At 49.0% G+C, this 26,152-nt stretch overlaps 1 protein-coding gene across 1 annotated transcript in view; it reads right to left on the bottom strand.

The window, feature by feature from the left end:
• Window positions 1–22,640: 22,640 nt before the first annotated feature.
• Window positions 22,641–26,152, bottom strand: part of NEU3 (sialidase 3 (membrane sialidase)) — an 18,317-nt gene continuing 14,805 nt past the window's right edge. The window contains exon 3 of the mRNA XM_012645614.1: window positions 22,641–24,963. Coding sequence (XP_012501068.1) covers window positions 23,881–24,963 — 1,083 coding nt within the window. The 3' untranslated portion in view covers window positions 22,641–23,880. The remainder of the gene's footprint in view (window positions 24,964–26,152) is intronic.

Raw genomic sequence — 26,152 nt, 5'->3', positions numbered from 1 at the left:
CCATAAAAAGGAATGAAATGTTGATATGTGCTATAACATGGACGAATCATGAAGTACGATATTAAACGAAGCATTTCAGACATGAAAGGACAAATATTGTATGATATCATTTATATGAGGTGCCTAAAACAGGCAAATTCATAAGATAAAAAATAAATTAGAAATTACCAGGGGCTGAGGGAAGGGAGGATGAAGAGTAACTGATTAATGGTTATAGAGCTTTTGTTTAAAGTAATAGAAAGGTTTTTGGAAATACATAGTGGTGATGGTTGTACAACATTGTGAATATAATTAATGTCAGGGAATCGTACACTTAAATATGGTTAAAATGGCAAATTTTATGTTATATCTATTTTACTATAATTTTAAAAATAAGGTAATATACTGAAAACCATTGAGTTGTACAATTTGGGCGAATTGTATGACATGTGAATTATATCTCAATAAAGCTATGTTTTAAAAAAAATGAAGCATACTGATAAATGTACCACAACATGGATGAAACTTGAAATCATTATGCCAAGTGAAATAAGCAAGTCACACAAGAACACATATTACATGATTCTATTTATATGAAATATTCAGGATAGGCAAATCTATATATAGAGAAAATATATATTACTAATGGTTGCCTAGAGCTAGGAGAAGTTTGGGAGGAAAGGGAATTGACCGCTAATGGATATAGAGTATCTTTTTTTTTTTTACTAGGGTGTATTTGAGGGTGATGAAAATGTTCTAAAAGTGATTTTGGCACTGGTCGCACAATTCTGTGAATATAGTAAAAACCATTGAATTGTATACTTTAAGTGGATGAATGGATTGTATGGCATATGGATTATATTTCAATAAAGCTGTTTTTAAAAACGAAACTGGTAATGTAAAGGCCCAGCCTAGGGTGCTCAGTGCAAGATAGTTACTATGCAGGTGAGGGTGATTTCTGAGATGATGACAATGCACTTCACACAGTGCAACACTGACGTCCTGCTCTTACACGACGAAAACAATTCTGTGATTATCTTTGCACTTGTACTTTTGCTGTAAATGGACACAGAGCCCCTGAGGTCTACCCGTCCCTGAGGGACCCACACTGGCAGAGGAGCGATGGGCCTGTCTCCAGCACATACACACATATTCACCTCCCCCCTGCCCACCTCCCAAGCTTCCAGTTCCCTTAATTTGGTTTCCAAAGGGGAAACAGATCTCATTGAAGGGCCCTAATTAATCCCTAGGAATCTGGGCCTCCACATTCTCCTATCACCCCACCCTAACTCCCCAGTTACTTGTTCCAGACAAGGAAAGAACTTCGCAGACTCCCCGAGGAAAGAGCAGTCTTGGGAGACGGCCACGTGGACGGTCTGTGCTGTGTCGTAATGAGGCCCCAGGAGACCCTGCCTCATCAGGGCAGACGCAGCACTCAGAAAGTTAATGCTGAGTGCCTTTCCCCAGCGCCGGTAAGAGAGTTCTGGCTGCACACCCACACCCGCACTTGTTTCGTGGTATAGGCATTTGTGGTCTCACGTGGCTCCCTCATGGGCATCTCTCGTCATGCAGCTCTTCATGTCCTGTGTCCTGGAGGCAGGGTCTGGGTCGCTGCCCTGGCAGGGGCAGGGGGAGGTCCGATACTCACAAGGGCCACCTCACATCCTTCTGCCATCCTTCAAGGCCCAGGGCAAACATTTCTCCATGAAGTCCTAGCTAAGTGTCAGACACATCACCTTGCCCTCCCTGGGGGCACCCACGGTTTGTAGCTCCTGGCAGAGCTCTTAGCGCTGCAGGCCCTGGAGCAGAGCTGGCCATTTAGGTATCACACTTCCTGGCCAGACCCCGGACCCACAGGCGTGCAGAAGCCGGATCTGAGGCAGAGAGGCCTCCATCTCAGCTCTACCCGTGTGGCATCTTCACTCCAAAGTGGAGTGTTCTGCGCTGTGTTCATAGCTGTTATTTTAAAACCAGGTCTGCAGTCAAATAAAAAAAAAGTTCCTGCAGGCCTCCTCAGAGGCTTCCTCATGGTAACAAATCTTGTGAATCTCTAAAAAGGTTGTGGGTGTACAGCAGTTACTAAACTTTCTTGACTATATAATCTTTTTCACTCCTGATCATCTATGGCACCAGTATTCTGTAGAATGACTCTGGAAAATTCTGACCTAGATTACAACTCATGTGTGCCCACACCAATCGGGGGGAAATCATTTTAGAGCTTCACATGATACCATATACCAAAATGAACCCAAGGTGAGTTAAATAATTAAATGTGAAAATGAAACTAGAAAAACTGAAGGAGAAAATAAAATGAAAGGAACATGTAGGCAGGGCCTTTGGATTCGAGCCTGTCACTGCGCCTCACCCCAGTGCTCTATAATTATTCACGAAATGAACATGGGGTTTATGATGTCACTGAGGACATGCTGCATAGGTGACATTCAATTTTGCTTTTTAAGTAGGCTGCTTCAGCTGGTAGACTGACAAGGTTCCATTTTGGCCATATTCTTCCCATGAAATTACATCTAGGAAACGAACAACCTTGTGTTTGGAAAAGCTCCCTAATGGTGCCACTTAGCATGACCATCCCATTGGGCCTGCTCTCCACTGTTGAGGCCACTCATTCAAAATAGTGACTTCAGACCTGAGCTGATGGTTCTGACAGTTGCCTGGGAGGTGAAGAGGGCCCTGGGGAGACTTACCCAGGCCCTTCCCCCTGGTGGGAGCCAGTCTTTCTGACCAGGACTCATCCTCTTGAAGGGCCCTGTGGGCCTGGGCCCCAGAAACAACTCATGGGGTCAGATACATTCTAAGCTCACACCTCGCCACCCTCACCCCTGGGCACCCAGGAGTCTGGACCCTACGTGCCTTCATCGAACTGGCCACTAATTCCTGCCAATTCTTCTACTCCAGCATCCTTCCCTTCCTCTCTGCCCAGCACCACCACAACGATTTAGCCTTATCTGCACTTCACTCAAGGGTCCCTGTCTCCCATCTCCTGGCCTGTGAGCTATAAGAGGTCAAGGACCAAGTGTCCTTGACACCCAGCAGAGAAGCTCATGTTTCTGAACTTATTCAGAAGTGGCAGGAGCAGGTCTTAACCAGAGATGGGAGTCAGGTAGGCACCTCAGCAAGGCAGGCCCTTGTAAGGTCCTTCTCTTGCTCCACACCTACTTCTCCCCTGGGGCTGGAGACACTGCTAGAAATCCTCATGATTGATCTCTGCCCACTCTGAGCCTCATTATCCTCCTGGCATCTGGCCCCAAGCTCCTCCCTGATCTCCTCTCTTCTGTGGCTCTCTCCAATCCACCTTCCTGGCTACACATTAGAGGTCTTTCTAGAACACAAATATGACTCTGCCATTCCCTACTTGAAAACCTTCATTGCATCCCCATCTCTTGTGGGACAAAGTCTGAGCTCCTTGATCTGGCCCCCAGGGCCCTGTGTAGCCCAGCTCTGAACTACTAATCCATGGGTGTTCACATGGCCCAAGCCACCACTGGCCATACCACAGCCATAGGAGAGTTCTGCAAATCTCCTCATGGTAGATTTGCATAGCTAGGATTGCAAAAAAGCCCTCTTTCCTGGTGAATGAATTAGAAATGGTGTCCACTGAGGGCAAAGGCAGCCAGTCAGACACACACACACACACACACACACACACACACAGGACTTCCTGGGTGGACGAGGGCTGGATGGTGCCTTTGTGCACAGCTCTTGCTGCAGCTCAGCTGGAGCATACACTATAGTGTAGGGAGGGCCCCCTCTCTGGACCCTGAGCTCCTGCAGGGAAAGCTCTTCATCCATCAGAAGCCCTTCCCAGCAGTTGTTCCTCTCTGTAAAACCTCCGTGCAAGTCCCCCACTGACTGCCCCACGCCACCGAGTAGGAGTGTGGCATGCTGGAAGGGCCCCTGGCTGGGACCTGGGGCCTTGGATACTGGTCTCAGGCCCAGCCTTAACATGCTGGGGGAACTGAGCCAATCCTGTCCTACCCTGGGCCTCAGTCTACCCATCTCTACTCTCTGAAGGTGGGGTTCACGAGGGTGAAAGCTCTGATGAGGAGCCTTGTGCACTGAGAGGGCCAGAAACCACATCACCTGACAGTCAATCTGGCCTGGAGAAAAACAGTCCTGAGGGGCCCGTCCGCCTCCCACTCTCTGCAAGGCGATGCCAGCCCGGAAGCACACCCTGCAGAGAACCCCGATTGCTCAAGAGGTCCTCAGGCTTTAGCTCAGACAGAACATGGTCTCTTGTCTGGGCTAAACTGTCTCCCAAAGGGAGGTGCTGTTCTAGGAGAAACTGAGTCCCCTGTCACTGGGGTACACAAGACACCTAGACGGGCACTTGGCAGGGTGCTGTGGAGGCCCCACAGCTCTGACTGTAAACACTCACAAAGGCTTGCCCAGCTGCCTGGATTCCCTCCCCGCCACCTCCAGGAAGCCTGGGCATGTGTCCAAGAGGTGAAGTGTGGCGACCTGGAGCCCCCACTGGGACAGAAACAGCCAGGGGCCCGGTGGGGATGGGACTTCACCAGCAGAAGCCTCCTCCCTCTCCGAGTCTCTCCCGCGGAGTATCTCACCTGACCCCTGACCGGAGAGCCCCAGTGCGTTCCCTTCTGCAGCCCTGCGTCTCCCACCCCAGACAGCAGGACCAGGAGGAGCCCCGGGCTCGTGTGGCCTGCTCTGCCCCAGGGAGTTTCTCCTTCTGTAGGGGTTTTAGGAGGCCTCACCCCTTTGGCTGAGAAATTCTTTGTGTCGTCAGCAGCAGGAGGTAGAACAGGAAGCACCATTCACACCTGAGGCCCTGGGGACTCCGTGGAGCAGGCCCCCCGTGGGACTTGGAACTCTGGAAGTTTCTGGAGAGGCAGAGCAGGAGTCCAGCGCAACACTGACCCTGCCTACCGCTGGTTTTCAGGGCCACGGGGCCCCCTAGTGGCCAGTTTGGGAAGCCCCAGCCCAGGTGTCTGAGCTGGAGAGAGGGCAGCAAGGCGGCCAGCCGGAATGGTGGGCACAGCTGGGGCACAGGAGGAGCAGGAGGAGAGAGGAGACAGGACCTTACCCGCTCGCTGAGGAGCTGGACTGAGGGCAGGGGAGCAGAGGAAGGGTTCGGCGCAGGGGAGGGGCACGGCCAGACACATGCTTTTAGAGTCACTCTGACTGGACTACGGAGCGGGGAGAGTGGAAGCGGGGAGACCACGCAAGAGGCTCCTGCCCTGGTGTGGAAGAGAGAAAGGAGTACTGAGGTGAGACAGTGGCCATAATTGGAATGAGGGTGGAGGAGGAATGGATTTAGGGGATACGTAGAGGGAGAGGGGACAGAACTTGGCAACTGACTCACTCTGGGCTTGGGGACCCTAATTGCTTCATAGATCACATATGCAAATGTTACAGATGGGGAAACTGAGATCTGAAGATGATCAAGGACCTGCCCAAGGTCACACAGCAGGACAGTGGTGAGACTGGTCCAGAACCCAGGCTTCCTGGCTCCCACGATGACACAAATAACAGAGGTAGGACTACGCAGGTTTCGCAGAGCCTCAATGCCAAGCCTGGGAATTTGGACCATTTCCATGAGCAATTGGGAGCCATGGCAAGTTCTTAATATTTGGCAGCATTTCTCGTTTCTATATCTTCCCCCAACAGGGAGCTTTCCAGTGCTGTTGCTAAAATGCACACAACCTGGCTGCTTCTAGGCCAACCCAACCTTTTCGATCTTTATGTAGAAGAGGGAGGCACCCTTTCCTCTTTGCAAGGAGAAGGCACAAAGCCCAGGGAGGTAAAGAGATTCACCTAAAGCCACATAGCAAGTCAGTAGCCTAGATTTTCCCAAATACCAGACCAGTTCTTCTGTGCCCTGGTAATGAAATCCAGAATTACAGGCCTGGAGAGGGGAGGGTCTGGCCCAAGATCATCACAAGTGGGTGGAGAGCAGGACCTAGAACCTGAGTCAGACCCGCAGTGCCAGGACGACAGCCAGCGGCCTCCCCTGCCCGGGCCTTCCCTCCGTGGCTGCAGTCCTCTGAGGAAGTCTGTGTCCCGATTCCCTCCCTCAGCAGTCATTGTGCCCCCATCTGTCTTGTCGGGGGCCAGTGCTGGGATGTCTCCAGGCTGCCTTCAATTATGAGCCAATAAATATGAGATGTGCTGCGCGATGAGCGGCTGCCTGGGCTGCCAGCCCCACCCCCACCCCGCCAGCCTCTGCACCAGGGAAGATTAGATTTTGTGTCGTTCATTTTTTATCTCTAGTCCATGTCGGATGGGGAGATACATGACGTGGGCAGTGGATAATTTTATCCTTCCCCTGCTTATCGGGTGCAGCACTGAGATGTGGTGTGTGATGTCCTCAGGTCGCTTGCTGCCTTCACATGGGAAGGTCCACTTCCTGGAACCCACTGGCCCTGGGCTCCTGTTCTCCACTGGGGCAAAACAGCATGTGTAGAGGAAAGAGTCGTGAGCAGGAACACAAGGGGCCCGGGCCAAGCCTTGACCAGCTGCCAACTCACCGTGTGACCATGGGCAAGTGTCTGAAAACATTCTGTGATGTTTTCTCTATGCCAAGCCCTGTGCGGGCAGGCAGGGGCCACATGGACAATCAGACCTGCTCCCCGCCTCAAGGAGCTGCTAGCTGACTCCAAGCAAACAGACATCCCCATGGAGGGGTGGCAGACATTGGCAATGGGTGTGAAGGATGGGGATGTACCAGGTAGAATGGGAGGGAAGGCAGAGAGAGGAGACAGGCAGAGGCAGAGGGAGCCCCTTGAATAAGAGATGGCAGAAGGGAGCGGGCAACCTATGTGTGCTTAGAGACCTGCAAGTATGGCTGGGGCACAGGTTGGATAGAACAAGGCAGAAAAGAGTTTTAAGCAGGTAAATATCATGATCAGATCTGTATTTTAGAAAAATTTCTCCAACTACTACCTGAAAAGCAGATTTCATGGTAGTAACAGAGAGAGAAGGCAGGAAGTCCACTGAGGAAGCTGATGTAATGGTCCAGGAGAGAGAAGATGATGTCCTGGAATAGACCACTAGCAGTGGAGCTAGAAATAATAATCATTATCATAATAAAAAGGATCAGGCCAGGCGCAGTGGCTCATACCTGTAATCCTAGCACTCTGGGAGGCCAAGGTGGGAGGATTGCTTGAACTTGGGAGTTCAAGACCAGCCTGAGCAAGAAAGAGCAAGACGCCGTCACTACTAAAAATAGAAAAAATTAGCCGGGCATGGTGCTATGCATCTGTAGTCCCAGCTACTCAGCTTGAGCCTGGGAGTTTAAGGTTGCTGTGAGCTAGGCTGACACCATAGCACTCTAGCCCAGGCAATAGAGCAAGACTCTGTCTCACAAAAAAAAAAAAAAAAAAAGGATACAATTATTACAGTATTACTATGAGACAGGCACAGTACTAGGTATGTACATCACTGTTTCTAATCCTCATAATAATTCTTCAAAGGAGATTATTATCCCTATTTTGTAGATAAGGAAATTAAGACTCGGCTGGGCACAGTAGCTCACGCCTGTAATCCTAGCACTCTGAGAGACCATGGCTGGAGGATCACTTGAGGTCAGGAATTCAAGACCAACCTGAGCAAAAGCGAGACCCCGCCTCCACTAAAAATAGAAAAATTAGCCGGGTGTGGTGGTGTGTGCCTGTAATCCTAGCTACTCGGGAGGCTGAGGCAAGAGAATCATTTAAGCCCAGGAGTTTGAAGTTGCTGTGAGCTAGGCTGATGCCACGGTACTCTAGCCCAGGTGACAGAGTGAGACTCAATCTCAAAAAAAAAAAAAAAAAAAAAAATGAAAAAGAAAAAGAGGAAATTAAGATTTGAATGAATTAAGAGAGTTGTCCTAAATCACACAGTGGATAAGTCTGTCCAACCCTAAGCCTATACCTGTCTGTCCCAGGTCTTTCCATTGTGTTCCACTTCCTGGAAAGGAAGGCATAGTTTCCAGAGCATCAAGGGGCCATAGATACTACTATAGCTTGGATATTTGACCTTCCAAATCTCTTGTAGAAATTTGATCCCCAGTGTTGGAAATATTTGGGTAACGGGGGCAGAGCCCTCAGGAACAGATTAACGGCCTCCCTTGGGAGTGAGTTCTCACTCTCTTAGTTCCCACAAAAGCTGGTTGCTAAAAAGAGCCTGGTACCTCCCCCGACTTGCTGCTTGTCGTGTCATGTGATCTCTGCACATGCCAGTGCTCTTTCCCTCCACCACGAGTGTAAACTGCCTGAGGCCCCCACCAGACGCAGACGCCCCATCTCTGAACTTTCCAGTCATCAGAATCATGAGCCAAATAGACCTTTTTTCTTTATAAATTACCCAGCCTCATGGACTCCTGTATAGCAACACAAATAGACTAAGACAGACTCCCTCTGATTTTTGTGCTTCTTTAGATGTGGAAAGCAAAGGACAGAGAGGATTTAAGAATGATGTGCAGGCTTGTGGCCAGGGAGGCTGGGTGCATACAGAGAGTGCACAGGACAGCCAGGGGACAGAGAGAGCTTAAATAGGGGAGGGGTGATTGATGGGGCAGTTACTAGAGGAATAGGCAGAAAATGGGCTCCAGGGCCTTGAACTGGAGTGAGCGAAGCTCTCTGACCACCATACTACAGTGTGGTATGGATCTGCAGCAAGATGGCCTGGCTTTGAATCCTAGTTCTGCCAGGACAGTGTGACTTTGCCCAAGTTACTTAAGCTAAGGCAGAGATTTGCAAAATGGGGTTATTGATAGTGCCTATCCTCTGAAGTTATTATGAAGATTAAATGAGTTGATATGTGAAGTGCCGAGCACATAGCAAGTGCTTGATTAGGCCAGGCGTGGTAACTGACGCCTGTATTCCCAGTACTTTGGGAGGCTGAGGTGGGAGGATTGCAGGAGGCCAAAAGTTTGAGACCAGCCTGGGCAACACTGTAACACCATCTCTACAAAAAATTTAAAAATTAGCCAGGCATGGTGGCGCGTGCCTGTAGTCCCAGGCACTCAGGAGGCTGAGGCAGGAGGATCCCTTAGGCCCAGGAGTTTGAGGCTACTGTGAGCTATGGCCATGCCATTGCTTCCAGCCTAGGTGACAGAGTGAGACTTTGTCTCTAAAAAACTAAAAATAAAAAATAAGTATTTGATTTTAGCTGTTAGTGGCCACTAAAAATTAGCTGTTAGCTAATTCATCCTGTAAAACTAGAGAGGAAGGGGGAAATGTTGGTGTGGCCCATAGACACTCCACATGGAAGGGAGAAATGGTGACAAAGCTCACACAGCAGCTTTGCTCTTGAGCCAAGGATTTGGAGTTAGGCAGAGCTGGGCTCACATCACTTCGCCATGCTAAACCTCAGTTTTTTCATCCGAACAAAGCTCCGTCTCTAGGGGGGATTGTGAAGAGTCCATAAAACAAATGGGCAAAGCACTGAGCATGGGGCCAGGCACTTAGAGGTGCTCAGTGAGTGGCAGCTGCTTACAGTTTTCTCCGGCTGCTTTCCCAGTGACAGACTTGGCGGGAGGTCTATGGAGGGGAGAGCTGGGCTGGCGTGGGAGCTTTAAGTGCAAGGTCTGCTGAGGTGCAGGGTGCTATAGAGGGTCTGAGTGGATCACCCCACCCCAAGTCCAGGCTGTCCAGGGAAGGATAGGAGGCCACGAGAAGCTGCAGGGATGAGGAGGACCCAAGGCTGGAGGCCTCTGCAAAGGTGAAGGGAACAGGAAGGAGCCAGGAGAAGGGTCTACGGTAGGAGAGGAAGACGTCTCAGTTTTGGTCAGTCAGACTTCCCTGAACACTATGGTATGCCAGCACCACGTGTGGCACTTTATGTACATGAGCTAATCTGACTTCAGTCCCCTCCTCTAGTCCCAGGCATGTCGATCCAGAACCCTGTCCCTCCCACAGGTCTGTGAGAGCCTTGTGACCCCCGATCAGGCACAGACCATAAACAGGTCTAAATAGGACCCAATAATCTCCTTGGAGCTTCACAACTTCCTAATAAAGTCAGCACCATCATCCCCATCATACAAATGGGGAAACTGAGGCTCAGAGAGATTACCTTCCCAAGGCCACAGAGCCAGTACGAGACAAAGCTGGGATTTCCCCTCTGGCCTCAGACACCAAGTCCAGGTACCTCCCGCTGCTGTAGCTGCCCATCTTTCCTGGGAAATCAGCTTCACCCAGAGAAAAGCCCCAGCCTGCTCTGCTGTGCAATGGCTGTGGCTTTGAGCCAGTCACCTTCCTCTCTGGGCCTCAGCTGAGTGGCATTTGGAAGGGTCTCTAGGGGACTCGATGTCTGATGTCTGCCGGCCTGCTCTTCCAGTGGGTTCCAGTCTCTCCACAGCTGGGCGTCATCCAGGCTACTCCCCGCCCCACCCCCTCTCCCTAATAATTAATCTCCAGCCAACAGTCCCAGCTGCAGTGCTTTCATCATCCAATTACCGGAGTTGCTGGCACAATAAATCTTGGTCACACAAATGCAGGCAAATCTGCAGCTATTTTCATGGCCATTACTGTGCATAGGACATTGGGGCTCAGGTCATTTGCCTTTCTGACACGGAGCCCTGTGCCCACCTCCTGTCTTCCCTGCCTCCTCTCATTTCTCGTGGGCAGCTGCCCCCATGCCCTCGCCCCATCACCGCCCAAGCACGGGCTCCTCCCGTCCCTCTCCCATCTTGGCTGTGGGGCCAAGATCAGAAGACTCTGTGTGATCTTGGCCAAGTCAATTCACCTCTATGACCTTCAATTTCTTCACCTGGAAATCAGAAATAACATTATTGACCTCACAGGGTTTTGTGAAAACTAAATAACCCAAGTGTGGTATATGTCTCACTGATGGTGCATACAATGTTTGTCAGTGGTCTTTGCCATTTTTTAATAGATATGTGTTTAATTTAATGTGTGTTAGGAAAAAATATATCAAACCTGTGATTTCATGACTATCATTGCTTAGGAGACCATGAAATTAGGTATTTACATAAAATATGCTAAAGAAAAAATATTTAAAATAATCCACAGATTTAGCAAAAATCATGGAGGAGGCATGTGAATGAGAGAAGCTTGAGAAACACTAAAATAATAGCTTTGCAATGCTTGCCTTCGCCACTGTCTGCTCTGTTCTCCACCCTCCCCCACTTCCGGCAGAGGGGAATGTGGGGTCTTACAGAGTGAGGGGACCCGTCTGCTCTGAGAGGCCACTGGGTCCAGTACAGAGCCCTTCATTCATGTGAGAAACTTCCTCTGGGGCCCGTCCCATGCAGGCCCGTGCTGGGTGCTGGGGACACAGAGCTCAAATGGCAGCCCTGCCCTCAGGGAGGCCCCAGTCCACCTGCCTGCTGGACTCAATCTGGCAGGGGAGCTGTCACGGCACTTACTGGTAGGACCTAGAGCAGGACTTTCCCTGAGGTCTCCCACTGGGGAACTGCAGTGAAGGCCCAAAGCTGAGGACAAGAGGCCCTAAGACTGCACTCTGTAAACAGAGACACGAAGAGCCTGCACATGCGCGTGCACACAGAGGCCTTAGGAGGGAAAAGGCGAGAAGTCAGGGGTGGCCTTGTGAGGACAGCTGTGTTCGTGCTGACAGTCACTGCCAGGCTGGAGAGTATTCCAGAACTCCCCCTAGAAAGTGGGCACGTGTGCCAGGAGGCGGCCTCGCCCTCACGCCCCGGAGGGCCCACGCTGGGCTGCCACTGAGCGGCACAAAGGCGAGGAGGTCTCCAGGGGCAGAAGTTCCGCTGAGGGGTCCGCTCCAGCCAGCGGTGCTTCAAGGGGGCAGGGTGAGGCGTTCCAGGAAGGATTCAGAGGACGCCCTCCCGGTTCTTCCTGGCTGTAGGCAGGCTCGAGGGAGCACAGCGGTCCCCACGGCTCCACACACAGAAGCGCGCGGGTTAGAATAGGGGAAGGATCCACGGGGCTGTTCAGATGGCCTGAGAACAAGAACGAACCCCGCCTAAACCAGGGGTTGGGCCTTGGATCAGCGGGGAATCAGGGAAAAGGAAAGTTCAGCTGCCCGTCTCTGAGCGAGGCACTGGCAACAGAGTGGGCAGAGGGGAAACTGAATGCTGGGCCACGAAAACCATGCCCGTGAACTCCCAGCCGACGACAACGGCAGAGTCCGCCAGTCTTGGAACAAGATGCAGGTCCCGTGCTCATGTGCACACACACATAGAAAGCCTCCATCCCTCTCGGGCATGAGTTTCTCCTTGGGGACAATGGAAATAATAAATGACGCCTCAGGCCAGATTAAAAAGTCCAGGCAGAGAGAGACTGCTTTTGGCTCACCAAGCACAGGCACTGCTGTTTAAGATTCCAGCGTGCCGACGGCCTGCAGGAGTTGGGGGAGGTTGCCACCTGCTGGTCAATGTTGGGAGTGCCATGGAGCTGCCGGCGGAGTCCTAGTCTGGGAGCCCCAGCCAGAGCCAGGCTGGACTTTAACTGTTTGATCTTGGGCAAGTCACTTCCACTCTCTGAGCCTGCTTTCTTAAATAGAATGGGGGATAATGATGCCAGTCTTGCAGGACCATAGCGAGGATTAACTAAACAAGTGCGCTACCGTGCCTGTCTAGGGCAGGTCCTCGGTGAAGGCTGATCTGCATGGGTCTTGTTCCGGCAGGACGCTGAGCAAGGGTCAGCACCAGGGGACAGAGGGGAAGGGGAGTCTCACTCGTGGAGATTGCCGGCTACCCATCCCCATCCAGGACAGCTACCTGGCCCGGACTGTCTTTCTCTGTGTGGGGAGCTGTTCTTAACCTAACCTGCCAGCTCCTTGGATTACAGACATTGGGAAACGTGAAGTGCCGACTCCAGAGTCTCTGGACCAGGAGACCTGGTTCCAGTCTCAGATACTAACCTGCTGTATAGACTTCACCAAGTCACCTGGTCAATGTCTACACCTCTCTTTCCTCTTTTGTACAAAGCGGGTAATGATTCCTGCCCTGTGGTTCAGTTCTGCGTTGTGCTATAATTCACTTCCTTACCCCCATATCTTGAAGGAACATCTATCTCAGCCCCCCCACACACACACATATCTGTGACTGGTACTTTGGGGAATGAGGGAACAGGGCAGCATCAGAGCTCAGGGCAAAACAATGGCCTGGGGCATGGCAGGGAGCTAGGGGAGCAGAAAGGACCGGCTTGGGCAGTCGTGACAAGACGTGACAGGCCCACAGCCCTCCCTGTCTCCAGGCCCCCTCAGTGGGTCACAGTGGTTCCCTTGGACACAAGAGAGAGATCCCTCCTTTACAGAGGAGGAAAGGCAGGCTTAGATTTAATAAATTGTCCGAGGTCTTGCTCAACTGATTAAAAAATGTGGGGCGGAGGAAAAGGAAGGAGGGAGGGAAGGAGGGAGAAGGAAGGGCAAGGAGGGCTAGAATAGAAAGAGCTAAAACCTGAGTGAGGACTGAGACCCTTTGCCTCTTCTCTAAGCTTCCTCTCAATTCCCAGCACAATCCTAACTTCATATAATTTTGCTCTCTTCAGTAAGGTTCTATTTAATAAGTTATATTCTCCTAAATGTCATTTAAGTGTTTCCCTCACTACCTCCCGGTCTTGTCACAGAAAATGTATTTTACTAGTCCCTACCTCAGACCAGAGGCCCCATTGTCCAGCACAGAGGCCTCTTTCGAGGGTGGTCCAGATGTTCCATACTGCAATGCAGGCCCTCAGTGAGGGGACTCAGGCTGGCTCACAGGCTCAGGCCGACCTCTCTCAGACACCGCAAGGAGTGCCAGTCTTTGCCCTGGCATCCCCCAAAGAAGCCAGGCATAGACTCCCCAGCCCAGAACTCTCAGGCAGCCACAATTGGCCCCACCTCAGACACCCAAAACCAGAGTTTGCCATGGTCTACTCTGTGCTAATTAGAAAAAGGTGCCCCTCTGGGCGGTTGCAGCCTTATAATTTCATGGCCTGGGGGGCTCCACTCCTGGCTGGATTTCAGGCCCCATTTGCCTCTTGGCCAGCCACTTCTGCACCAGTGCACCAAAAGCAGCAGCCCTGCCCCAACACATCCACCCACTTGAGCCCCTGACTCCAAAACCCATCTGTGCCTAGCGGGTGGAATCAGCCTCAGCTCCCCAGCAAGTGTACATGTGTCTGCCCCTCTGGGTCCTTGTCAGGCCCCACTGAGCACACGGGAGTTTGACAGGGATCTGTCCCATCGCCCGGCTCTGGGCTTAGTACCAGGCCTGTGCCCTCCCATTTGCAACACCTGAAGCACTGGGGTGCTTGCTGGCCTTGAAAGCAACTGTGGAAGCCTCCCCTCCCGAGAGCTGTAGGGAAACTAACTTTCCTTCACGGGACATCTTCACACCAGGGTGGAGGGCAGTAGACACCCCTGACTCTGGCCTCGAGATTGACCTTCCCCTTTGGGTCTTCTCTCACTGCTTTCTGCTGCCACCTCTATGCTGGCCTTTGGGAGCCTCGCTCTCTACTTTGAGGGCTCCAGGCCAAATGTGCTCACCCAACCATTCCTCAACACGTCAGCATGGCAGACCCCAGGCTCGAGTGTGCACACCAGGCTGTAGGAAAGGGTTGTGAGTGACAAGAAAGAGCCTGTTATGAACCTGGCTGGCTGGAATGGCAAAGCAGGGTTTTCTCAGCTTGTCTGGGAGCCTCTTAATGGCACCTCCCCGAATCCAGGTTTCTTTGTAACTCAGGCTGCTGGGGACCGTCCTCTGGGTCACTTCAGTGCCATGAAGTCTCAAACTAAAGGAGTGAGATCAAAAAAGGAAGGAGTGTCCTATCCTGCCTAATACCTACCTTCAAGCTCCCAGTTTTCGAGGATCTCTGCTCCTCCAAGTGATTGAAAATGGAACAGCCAATAATTCATTCAACAAATATTTACAGAGTCCCTTCTACTCTAAAGAATGGGATAATATGGTGAACAAATGGACTCGCCCTCCCCTCAGAGCTCAGACCTGCCCATAGGACTTGGCCTTAACCCAAACTCCACGGCCTGTAACCACCATTCAACTTCAATACAGAAACCTGAGCTTTCAAATCAGGCACATAGAGTAGCAGGAAGGGTATCTTGACAATGTTCCAGTGCTTTGACCCCAAAGAAACCTGAGTCTGGAGCCCCTGAGGGAAGGGAGCTAAGAAGAGAGGTATCAAGAGACAGCCAGGAGGACCTCTGCCTATGGTCACACTGTGTGTGGCCACCAAGGGCAGGACATGACAGTTCAGACCAGACCCGGGGTCAGGTTATTGTCAGGATGATAGGTACCATGTAGCCCCACCCCTTTACCCCTGGATTTCGTATTTGACCCACAAACCCGTGGAGTTCAGCAATCTCCAGCTTGGCAACTGTCCAGACTTAGCTCATGCTCTGTTCCCTGCCCCTTGTTCTCCCCTTCTGCAAGCATCAAACGCCTTTTTTTCAGAGAGCTGAGTCAGCAGCCCAAGTAAGCCAAGGTCTCTTTGTCCGCAGTCCACTCAGTCCTTGGCTGAGCCCAGAGGTCTTGCAAGCCTGCTCTACAGGTGGAAAAGTGTTCACAGGCCCAGGTCTATGTCCAAGCTATGGTGTCACCTTTAAGCTCCATGAGATTTGACAAGAATAACTGTAGGAATCCCAGGCAATTCCTACGCCATGGGAAAGCTGAATATCTGACCCAGGAAGGATACAGCTGACTGGCAGCCTAGGGACGCACGCTAGCCACCTGTTTGGGAAATGAAGCTTGGTTCCATATGGACATTGGTAGTAACAGTCTCTGTTCCTCCTACCTCATGGGGCTGGTGGGAGTGTAGCAGGTGGTAGGTGAGGTGACAGATGGAGAAGTAAGCATGGGAACTCACCACTACTCCGAGAGTGGTCTGTGGACAGCAGCATCAGACCCCAGCCCAGACCCACTGAATTAAATTCCCATGGAAGGGAAGGTGGGGGTGGGGAGCTGGGAATCTTTTTTTTTAAAACCTCTCAAGGCGATTCATACGCACATACAAATTTAAAAAGTACCGCTAACACATTGTCTTAGTTCAGGCTGCTATAACAAAAACACCTTAGATTGAGTAATTTATAAACAACAGAAATTTATTGCTCATAGCTCTGGAGTCTGGGAAGTACAAGATCAAGGTGACTGCAGATTCCGTGTGTAGTCAGAGTTTGCTTTCTGCCTCCCAGACAGTGCCTTGTTACTGCGTCCTCATGTGGCTGAAGGGCAAAGGGGAAGCTCCCTTGGGTCTTTTTTAAGGGCGCTAATCCCATACATGGCAGCTCTGACCTCAAAACTCAATCACCTCCCAAAGGCTCCACCTCTTAAGACCATCACCTGGGGTATTAGGCTTCAACATATGAATCTGGGGGTGGGACACACACATTCAGACCATAGTACACATTGTACACACGTGATGGGCTAATATGATTACTCTAGGAAAAAATAATAATCATGGCAGCTCCCGTGTTTGGAACGTCTACTATGTGCCAGGCACTTTTTAACTTTTATCTTAAATTTAAACGTTGTCTCGCTTAATCCTCATAATAATCTTACGAGGTATTTTTATTATCCCAGTTTTTACAGATTAAGAAAACTGTAAAGATATTTTCCCAAGTCACTTAACCTTTCCAAGGCTCAGTTTCCTCACCTGTAGGTTGGGGACAGTGTCTTGCTCCCTTGGCGGTTGTGAGGATGAGGGACAGTGCATGGAGGACCATCGCATTGCCTGGCGGGCTCAGACCTAGCCACTGGGTGCAGCTGCAGAGACTGGCTCACAGCGAGCGAAGGCAGAGGCACGGTTGCTGCCTATAGCCCAAAACAAAATTTATCTCCAGCTTGTGACTCAGACCTGCCAGTGCCTGCAGGCCTCTGGCCTTCTCACTTGGCACTAAGTCAGCTTCACCTGCTATCAGGTTCTATGTTTACCCTTTCTTTTTTAATTTTTAATTTTTTTTTTTATTTTTAGATTTTCTAGATACAAGATCATATGTTTACCCTTAAGGGAATCCATGCTCTTGTTTCTGATCCTATTCCTAGTTGATGACAACAGAAACTAGGTTTAGGATGACTCTGAGTCTTAGAAGGCAGCTGCTCTGAAGGTTTACTTTCTGACCCAGGAAGTAATCTCCAGCAAGGTCTGGGCTTCCAGGGAAAGAAACTAATGCATTTTTCTTGGGCAAAACAGGAGAGGAAGACTTGTGGTTTGAGAGGTGACTCTAGCAGACAGCACTATCATCAGCCTTTTACCAGCTGCTAAATGCCCACCAAGTTTCAAGGACTTGAGGCACTATCTCTGCCACATCTCAACCTGCAAGGTAAGCATCACCCCCAGCTCTGCCTTGTCTTTGCTGTATGACAAAAACACAGGTTTGGAATCAGATCTGACTTCATCATTTACTGGTTATGTGACACCGGAACATATGTAAATCTGCAGTCCCCAACCCCCAGTCCGCAGCCTGTTAGGGACGGACCGCAGAGCTCCGCCACCCCTCCCCTCCCCCTCCCCACCCCGTCTGTGGAAAAATTGTCTTCCATGAAATTCAGGAAGCATGTGGCGCACAGCAGGTGGTGAGCGTCCAGAGGAGCCAGCGAAGCTTCCCTGTTTGCAGCCACTCCCCATGGCTGTCATCACTGACTGAGTTCCACCTCCCCCCAGCCTCCCTGCCCTCCTCAGTGGAAAAACTGTCTTCCGTGAAACCGGTCCCTGGTGCCAAAAAGGATGGGGACTGCTGATTGTGAGACCTTGTTGAATCTCAGCTTTCCTAGCTCTAAAACAGGGTTGCTGAATTAAATGAGAGAATGTATGTATGACTCGAAGCACACAGTAAGCACTTTACAAATGTTATTCCCCCTGCACCCTTCTCTTCCTAAACTGTAATAAGCCTGGCCTTGTGGTGGGCAGAGGACAGAGACAACTCTGACCAAGTCCCTTGGCAACTAACTGCTTGGGGCTGAGATTTCCCTCTTCCACACCCAGGCTGGGTCATTCCTCACGGTAAGAGAGCAAAATGTCTGGGGCAAAGCCAGAAGGCTGCCAAATCACCAGGCCTGCAGCTTGCTACGGCTGTGACTGGGCGAGCAAGATGGCCCCCTGCCTTAGCAAGCCCTCCTCCCCCCTTTGCATTCCCTCATTCTCAGCACGCAGCTGTCAAATGTGCCAGTGCTGAAGGATAAGGAATGGAGATCAAAGGGAGGATAAAGGTAATTTATCTTCTTCCTACTTACACAACACTTCCCTGTTTGCTAAACCCTTCTGAGGATTCACTAGCTCCTCAGCTCCACGCAGCCCCTGGCGGGGTGGCAGGGCAAGGCTGTGCTCAGGATAAAGCTGAGCACACCGATTCCCAGAGAGGGCCAGTGGCTTACAGTCACGTGGGTGAGTGGCAAGCTCTAGGACAAGGGCCCTGGGCCCCAGACTCCTTCCTAGTCGTCCTCTCTCCATTCTATCCCACTGGCTCTCTTGGCAATGTACCCTTTAGGTAACACTGTTCATCTAACTTTAGTAGACCGTATTGAAAGTTAATTTCTCACAGCTTATATTTCAGTTCCAGGTAGTGACTAACAGGTTGTGGTACCAATTAATCAAATTTTCTGTGAGCATGGGTATTTAAATTCTTTTGGTTGCAAGCTATATACATTCAACTCAAACTAGCTTAAGAAATAAAATAAAGGTTAGGGAGTTATTGGTTCCCACAACTGTGAAGGACCCTACTACATGTCATCAGGACTCTCGCCGCCTCTCAACCTGTACCCTGTTTCTGCCTGGCTCCGCTCTTTCAGACTTCTACTGAATACGGGTATTCAGCCCAGCCAAGGACTTTTGTCTGTGGTTCCAGGCCTCCAGCCTCCCAGTTTAGTGCTCCCAGTGGAAAGAGAGCTTGTCTGAAATAGTATTCTTTTTTTGTTGGATCTGCTATTACTAAATCCCTAAGAAGGTAGAGGGAAAAGTCTGGTAAAGTTACTGAAAGCCTAGAACGGTTTAAAAGTTAAAACTCCCCAAAAGTATAATAAGTAACAAAGTTAAATCCATGTCATCAGCTCTTTTGTGTTCCATTCTGGTATAAGGATATGTTTTATAATATTGGATTTATTTAGGTTTTATCTACTATTTATGGTTTGAAATGTCCAAAATCATCAGCTATACTAAATTTGTAATTGGTATTTATGTTTAAGGCAGTTTAATCAAGTTTATTATTGTTTAAATATTCAAGAGGTCTTCAAAGTTTTATTGGATATGAGTTTAATAAACTGAGCACTAAAGTTTATGTAGTTGTGCATATTCCTCTCAAGACCAAAGACCTCTCAGACATTGAGCAATCTATTAATAATAAAAAGCACAAAAATAAAGTAGATCATTGAATATCTTTTTATTATGTAAAAAATTATTATAAAACTATTTTAAAAGGGAAATGAGTTCTCTGAACTTCATTTATTCTTTCATCATTATATGACTCTCGTGTTATAACAAAAGATATGTCCACTTGAAACCTTTTCAATAGTGAATTTGTTTTAAGAAAGCAGACTGACCTACTGACAGAACTTATGGAGTTACACCGAAACATCCAGTCAAATTCAATAGTGCCTTAAGCATCCCAATGGAAAAAAGTCAAGTAAAAAGCAGAAGTTAAGTTAAACCTATCACCCTATTTCATTTAGGTAAATATCTGTGGCCTCTTCAGCTACAATTTGAGAATAACCTCAAGGTGTTTTGAAAAGGGAATAAAATATGCAGTGACAAGCACTAGAGCCACTGTCAGTAGTGATTCTGTGCCTCAGCTCCTCAAGGTAAAAGCTAGTGTACAATGTACTCTCAGACCACTCATGGTAACCCTGTCCTGCCTCCCTTAATAGGTAATTATGTTCAAATGACAATATATAAAAGTGCAAAGGATTTTATTAACAAAGTTTTCTGAAAGTAAATGTTCTTATGAAAAGCAAAAAGTTACCTCAGATTCATTTTTTGAAAGAAGTTGGGTACAAACTAGATATTAGGATGATGATCATTTTACAGTTTCCTTTATAAAAAAAACAGTAGTCACCAGAATTAAGCTCTTTATTCACCTTTCTCGTTTCAAAGAATGATGGTAGTTTTCGTGGTACAGAGAGCATTCCGGGCACTTGGCATCACAGAGCCAATACACACTCGGAACACACTGAGCCTCAGCATCTCCCCTGGAGTCCTGCACAAGTGGCAGTTATAGAAAATCCAATCAGGGACAGAGGGGAAATGCCACTTAAATGAAAACCCCAAATCAAGGCTTGGCTTTGGGCTTGGGCTATGATCAATGGGACATCCAGACAGGACCAAGTTACAGGCAGGGAAAAGCCCATTCCCAGGGAGTAGTATAACTCGACCTGGACGCAGGCCAGGGCAGAGAACATTCACTTAGGCCGAGTGTTCAGCAGGTTTCAAATGTTACACGATCCACAGAGTGATGCAACATCCTCCTCCCTGTGGCGGAACTCACCTGGCCTCCTCGATTAGCTCCAGAAGGCCAAGGGTCTTTGGCTCATTCATTCATTCAGCATATCTTTACTACTGTCTACTCTGTTCCAGGCTCTGTGCTGGGTGCAGAGGACAAAGAGAAGAATCAGACATAGCCTTTACCTTCAGGGGATTCAGAATATGATAGAAAAAGCATATATTTACAGATGAGTCACTGTGACTCAAAGTAAAAAAGACACAATTCACAGCCTAGAAGAGGCCTAGAGGGCACGACACAGACAATAATTAATACATGGCAGCCTGTGGTAAGGACCAAAGGGAAGCTCAGACTGTGAACTCTGGCACCATGGAGGATGACAAGGCACCTACTCGAATAATGCCTATGAGTGAGCAGCCCCATCTGACTAAAGTAGAGATATCTATCCCTACTGCCCCCAGAGGAGGCAGTGTGGCCTCAGGCTGACCTCTGGGGGTCCTCTGGGCTACCCAACAGGCAGAGTGAAGTCCCTCGCCTATGGCTGCATGGGTGAGGGGAGACTGGTGACCAGGAGAAACAGGCCCGAATGAAGCATTCAAGCAACAAGGGCCTGCAGTGAATCTTAGAGGCATGAGCAAGACCTACAGGCTGAATGGGTAGGAGACTAGTCTGGGTATATACCAGCTGCAGGAGGACCCCCTCATGCTTCCTACACTCCCCGTGGTGGCCATGTGTGCAGGATGGATCCATTCTATAAGGGTCCAAGGGACAGGGTAGGGGCTGCTGAGGGCAAAGGCCCACAGCCTATTAGATAGTCCTCTTTTCATGCCTATACTTTATAAGTTCCTACCTGCTTTCCTCTTTTCTTCACAGCTGCCACCACCTGCCCTGTCTTTTCCACTCTGCAAATCTGAGGGCGGCTAAAATGGGCTCACTTAGGCTACCAGTATCATGGTATAGGTCCCTGAAGGCCTTGGGTAATTGGCACACAGTTGGCGTACCTACATGGACAAATTAAACCAGCTTACAGATACAGGGTTGGGTGAGACCTCTGCAAGCCAAGCTGCTGGCCTGTGCAGGTGTCTCCTCCCTCCCATGAGTTTCAGGGAACAACCCCAGCCTGTCGCCATTTCTTCTTCACAGCAGCTACCACCTACACCACCTCTCTAGCATAGGCCTCACGTCTGTGCCACTTTCCTTCTCTCCCTAAGGTGCCAGGACTCTGATCTGCTGTTCTTTTTCTTCACAACTGCCATCACCCACTGTTCCTCTCTTGAGTCCTCATTCTGGATTTCCCGTCCCCAATCCTCTTTGCTTATTATTCCTGCAATAAGCACATAGGCTCTTTCCCAATTAAGAGTTTCAGTGCTAGTCATTAAGCAGCAGCAAATATGAGGCAAGGCGAAGGAGTAAGAGGAGGTCAATTTAGAGATGGGCCTCTTGTGAGCACTGGTAGTAGACATCTCTGGTCCACCAGCACGGGACCAAGGTCCCCGCCTTGACTCCCTTCTTGGATAGTCCAAAAGAAATCTTGATATTCTCATTCTCTGCATCCTTTAGCCCTGATTACAAGACTTAGCCATCCTTCTTATTCCTATCCACTTGCAGTATAGGACTCAGGAAAGCTCTGCTGAACCAGGAGTTTCTACCGCTCAGCAGGGGGCTGCCTTTTTAATCCTCTCCCCTTCCCCAATTCCCCCCTGCATCACCAACCCTGTCCACCCCTAGACGCCCACCACACTCCACTTGCCAATCTGACAGAGCTCTTCCCTGACACTGGGCTTCATATAAGGAAGTAGAGGGAAGCAGTTATACATTACTTCATCCAACAACTGGAAGGTCCTGCATGTCAGGCTAGACGTAAACATCCTTCAGTAGGCAGTGGGGAGCCACAAATGACTCTGAACCGAGGAATGGCAACAGAAAGTACCTTGCATTAGGCACTCAAGAAATATTTAGATAAATGTATACATGAGTAAATGAATGATCATAACTGTGTATTAGGACTATTAGTTTGGCAAACGTATGAGAGGCTAAAGGAATTTTTTAAAGGCACTAAGCCATGACCTTAAGCAATATGCTGAAGTAGGCAAAGTCAGCCTCTCTACTTTCAACTTGTAGGACTCTCCTCCACCCAATTGGTAAATTGCAACCCACAGCCTTCTAGGCTCTATGCTATGACTAAGACTTACTCACTGTGGTCACTACCCAGCACCAAATATATTTAGTTGATACCACTTTAAGGCATTATTCTCCTAAAATAGGGACAAAAAATAAATCTCTCATGATAGAATTTCTGCCATAACAACAGGGTGTGGGATATGAACAACCAATTTGGTACCACCTGAGAGACTCAGTACTGGCTAAGTTCAGCACCAAAGCTATTAGACAAAAAGGCATCCGTACTTCACAAGCAGTGATTCCAGTGGGTCCAAAAAATAGGCCTGATGCAGAGGTTTGGGGGTCCAGACCTAACAGTGAAGACCTTGTCCACACGTAAAGGAGCAGCTGCGCCAGGACAACATTCTGAGAACAAACTTGAGGGAAACTCAGCAGCCTGGACAGCTCTTGGACAGATGACTACAGGCGCACTGAAGATGCAACTAAGACAATGACGTCAGGAGCTGTCATCACCCCTCTTGTAACCCAATACCTACAAACTATCCCATCAGCTGCATTTATTTTCTTGAATTTTTTCCCTCTTCTAGCCCCATAAACTGTGAGCTCCTTGACGGCAGAGATTGTAGAAAGTTTTGTCCAATGTTTTAAAGTCCTAACCCATGTCCTTTTCACATCAGGAACCATCCTAATAAATGAACTTCAAGCTCATCTTTCACTGGGATAATGCCATCAGATGCAATAAGCACTATTATCAAGGGCCACTGGCATTGAGCTTCTCATTTTGCTCCCAAGAAAATGATGCTTTCTGAATGAGGAAAGGAAGGTTGAGCAGAGCTACAAAGCTGGAGAAGGTAGATGACCTCATGATTCTACTGTTTTGCTCAATTCCTCTAGGATAGAGAGCCTACAGAGCTCTGAACATGATTAGAAGGATAAAAGTGGTTTTGTTATTAAAAATGGAACAAACCATCCAGATGTTCCTTTCTGCGATCACACCTGCTTGTAACCTCACACTTGGATGAGGGGCAGGCGAGTCATTTGACAAGATGAGTCCTCTGATTTCCATTGTGAGATCAGAGTCCTTTAAGCAGCCAGGACTTGTGAATCACAGAGCATGCAGGCACTCTGCCTCTCCTAGGGATGGGAAGAGAAATCACAGAACCAATCCTCTCATTTTACAGATGGAGACCTGAGGCCCAGCGTTCAGGTGACATGTCCAATGTAAAGCAAGCCAGTGGCAGGGCCAGGACCACATCCTGGTCTTCCAATTTCCAGTTCAGTGCTCTTTCCACTGCAGTAGCTATGGCAAAATTGTCATGTTGCTCTTTGGAGGGGAAGAAGTGAAAAAAGGTAGGGAATAAAAGATTAAGTTTTGGGATTCTCTGTAGGTTTTAGTAACCTCTGTTATCCTGCCTGTGGTTGCCATTTCCTTCTACAGAAGGTTGGGTCCTAAGCCAGTCAGTCAGTCTTGAATTGGCTCAGATTCCTACCAGGACTGGTGCAGTCCTCCTGCATGTGGCTCAGGAGCTCTCGGTCTGTAAAGAGGCGGAAGGCAATCTGCTCGCACTCCCGCCTGATCCCACATTCAAACAAACATCCAAACAAGCCCTCCTCCTCCAGAGCAGCCAGATCAGAGTAGCCACAGGGCCCGCAGTGCAAGATCCAGGGGCGGGACCAGCAGGCAGCCTCCAAGGGGGTCTGGTTGAGGTAGATACCTAGGTCAACCCTCTGTTTCTTACTGACTGGGTGGGAGTACAAGAGCCATGATTCTGAGGGTGTTCCAGCTTCCTCCTCCAGCCTCAGTGAGCCATCTGGCAGAGGGCTCTGCTGAATGGTGGAAGCATCTTTGCCACTAGGGTCCTGGCACCTATCTGGGATCCCCAGGGGCCAGAAACTCACCACACTGCCTTGGCAGCCATGCGGGGGCTCACGGAGCTGTCGGCTCAGGACTGGTCTCTGAAAGCATTCACCATAGTCAGTGCTGAAAGCCTCTGCCCGGTGCCTGTTTGGTGTCCGGGCACTGCAATATAATACAGGGTGGCCAGCCCTCCCAGTCACCTCTGCCACTTGGCACTCCACTGTCACCTTGGGCCTAATAAGCCTGCCGTGGTGCCATGTGACGCCTAGGTCATCACTGTAGATCATCAGGGAATGAGGCCTGGCTTTACATGGTAGCCTCAAGCAAAAGAACCAGTAAGGGATGTAGTAGGTGTATGCAGGGATGACCAGCCTCCCCGACTGCAGCTGGACACCGTGACCCGGGCCCACAGCAAATGTGGCCCAGTGTTTCATCTCTGGGCCAATGACCTCCTCAGTCAAGTCCCTCACTTCGCTCCACGAACACCCAGCATCCTGACTGCAGATGAAGCAGAGGCGGGCAGCATTCCTGCCCGACACAATCTGCTGATGCTCGGTGACATGGTCCCGCACGCAGATGAAGAACAGGAACACATGACCACTATTCCGCTCCCACACAGGACAGGGGTTCATGGTCCGATGCCCAGGCAGTGTGGCTTCCATCAATGGCTTCAGGGGTCCCCACTAGACAAGGGGATGTGAGAGAGAGAGAAAGTAGGAGTGAGATACTAATAGGAAGACATGAGGTTCATTTAAAGTATTAGTACTTTTCATAAACAAGAAATAAATGATATTGAAATCTACAAAATCATAAAGGCCCAAATATCACTAAATGCTCAAGTATTATAGGATGACTCATCAAGCTGGAAAGAGATAATGCTAAATATTGCACATGCTGTCCCCTCTGTCTGGAATGCTCTTCCTCACTTTATCTAGACTTTCAAATCATCCTCCAATACCCAACTCAAAAGTCACTCCTTTATGAAGCCTTCCCTGAAACTACCTAATAAATTATAGCATTTATTGTATAGCAATGTAATCTTTCTGTAACCGTCTCCCTTCCTAGACTGGGAGCCTTTTGAAGGTAGAAACCAAATTACACTAATTTTTTACCTCCAGATGTGTCACATGATAGGAGCTAAATAAACGTTTTTACAAAGAAAGAAAAAAAAGGAGTAAAGAAAGGAAGGAAAGAATGAAGGAAGGAGAGGGAAAAGAAAAAGAAGAAAATCAAGGCAGGCAAATAGGGAAGTTTTAGGCAAATAAGGGAAAATGTAAAACAAACATTTTTTTCCTTCCTGTACTGAGAAGGCAATTCACGACAGTGTTGTTGAAAGCTCAAGCTTAGAGTCAGAGGCACCTAGTTCAAACCCTACTTTTTATCACTTGTTTTGTGACTTTGGGCAAATTACTTAACTTTACCTGAATTTCTTTTGTTAAATGGAGAATTTAATAACACCCTCGCAAAGGAGCTGTTACAAGGATACAATGAGAAAATGCCTAATCAGACATATCACAAAGCAAGGTCTACTCTCCCTGATATGTTTTTAAAACAATACTAGAAATTGGTAAGAAAATTTCTAAGAACCCAATAGAAATGGGCAAAGGGAAAGATTAGACAATTACCAGAAAAAGAAAAAAAATGAAAATATGTTCAACCTCAACATAAAAAAGAAATGCAAATTAAAACTAAATTGACATAGCATTTTTCATCTAACAAATTGGCAAAATCATAAAGCTTGACAATACTCTGTTGGCAAAAATGTGAAGAAACAAGGCCGGGCGTGGTGGCTCACGCCTGTAATCCTAGCACTCTGGCAGGCCGAGGCAGGTGGATCGCTCAAGGTCTGGAGTTTGAGACCAGCCTGAGCAA

This window comes from Propithecus coquereli, unplaced genomic scaffold (assembly GCF_000956105.1).
Source record: "Propithecus coquereli isolate 6110/MARCELLA unplaced genomic scaffold, Pcoq_1.0 Scaffold235, whole genome shotgun sequence".
NCBI classification, from domain to species: Eukaryota; Metazoa; Chordata; class Mammalia; order Primates; family Indriidae; genus Propithecus; species Propithecus coquereli.
Note: the sequence above shows the minus strand (reverse complement) of the source record. Positions and strands in the feature narration are given on the sequence as shown.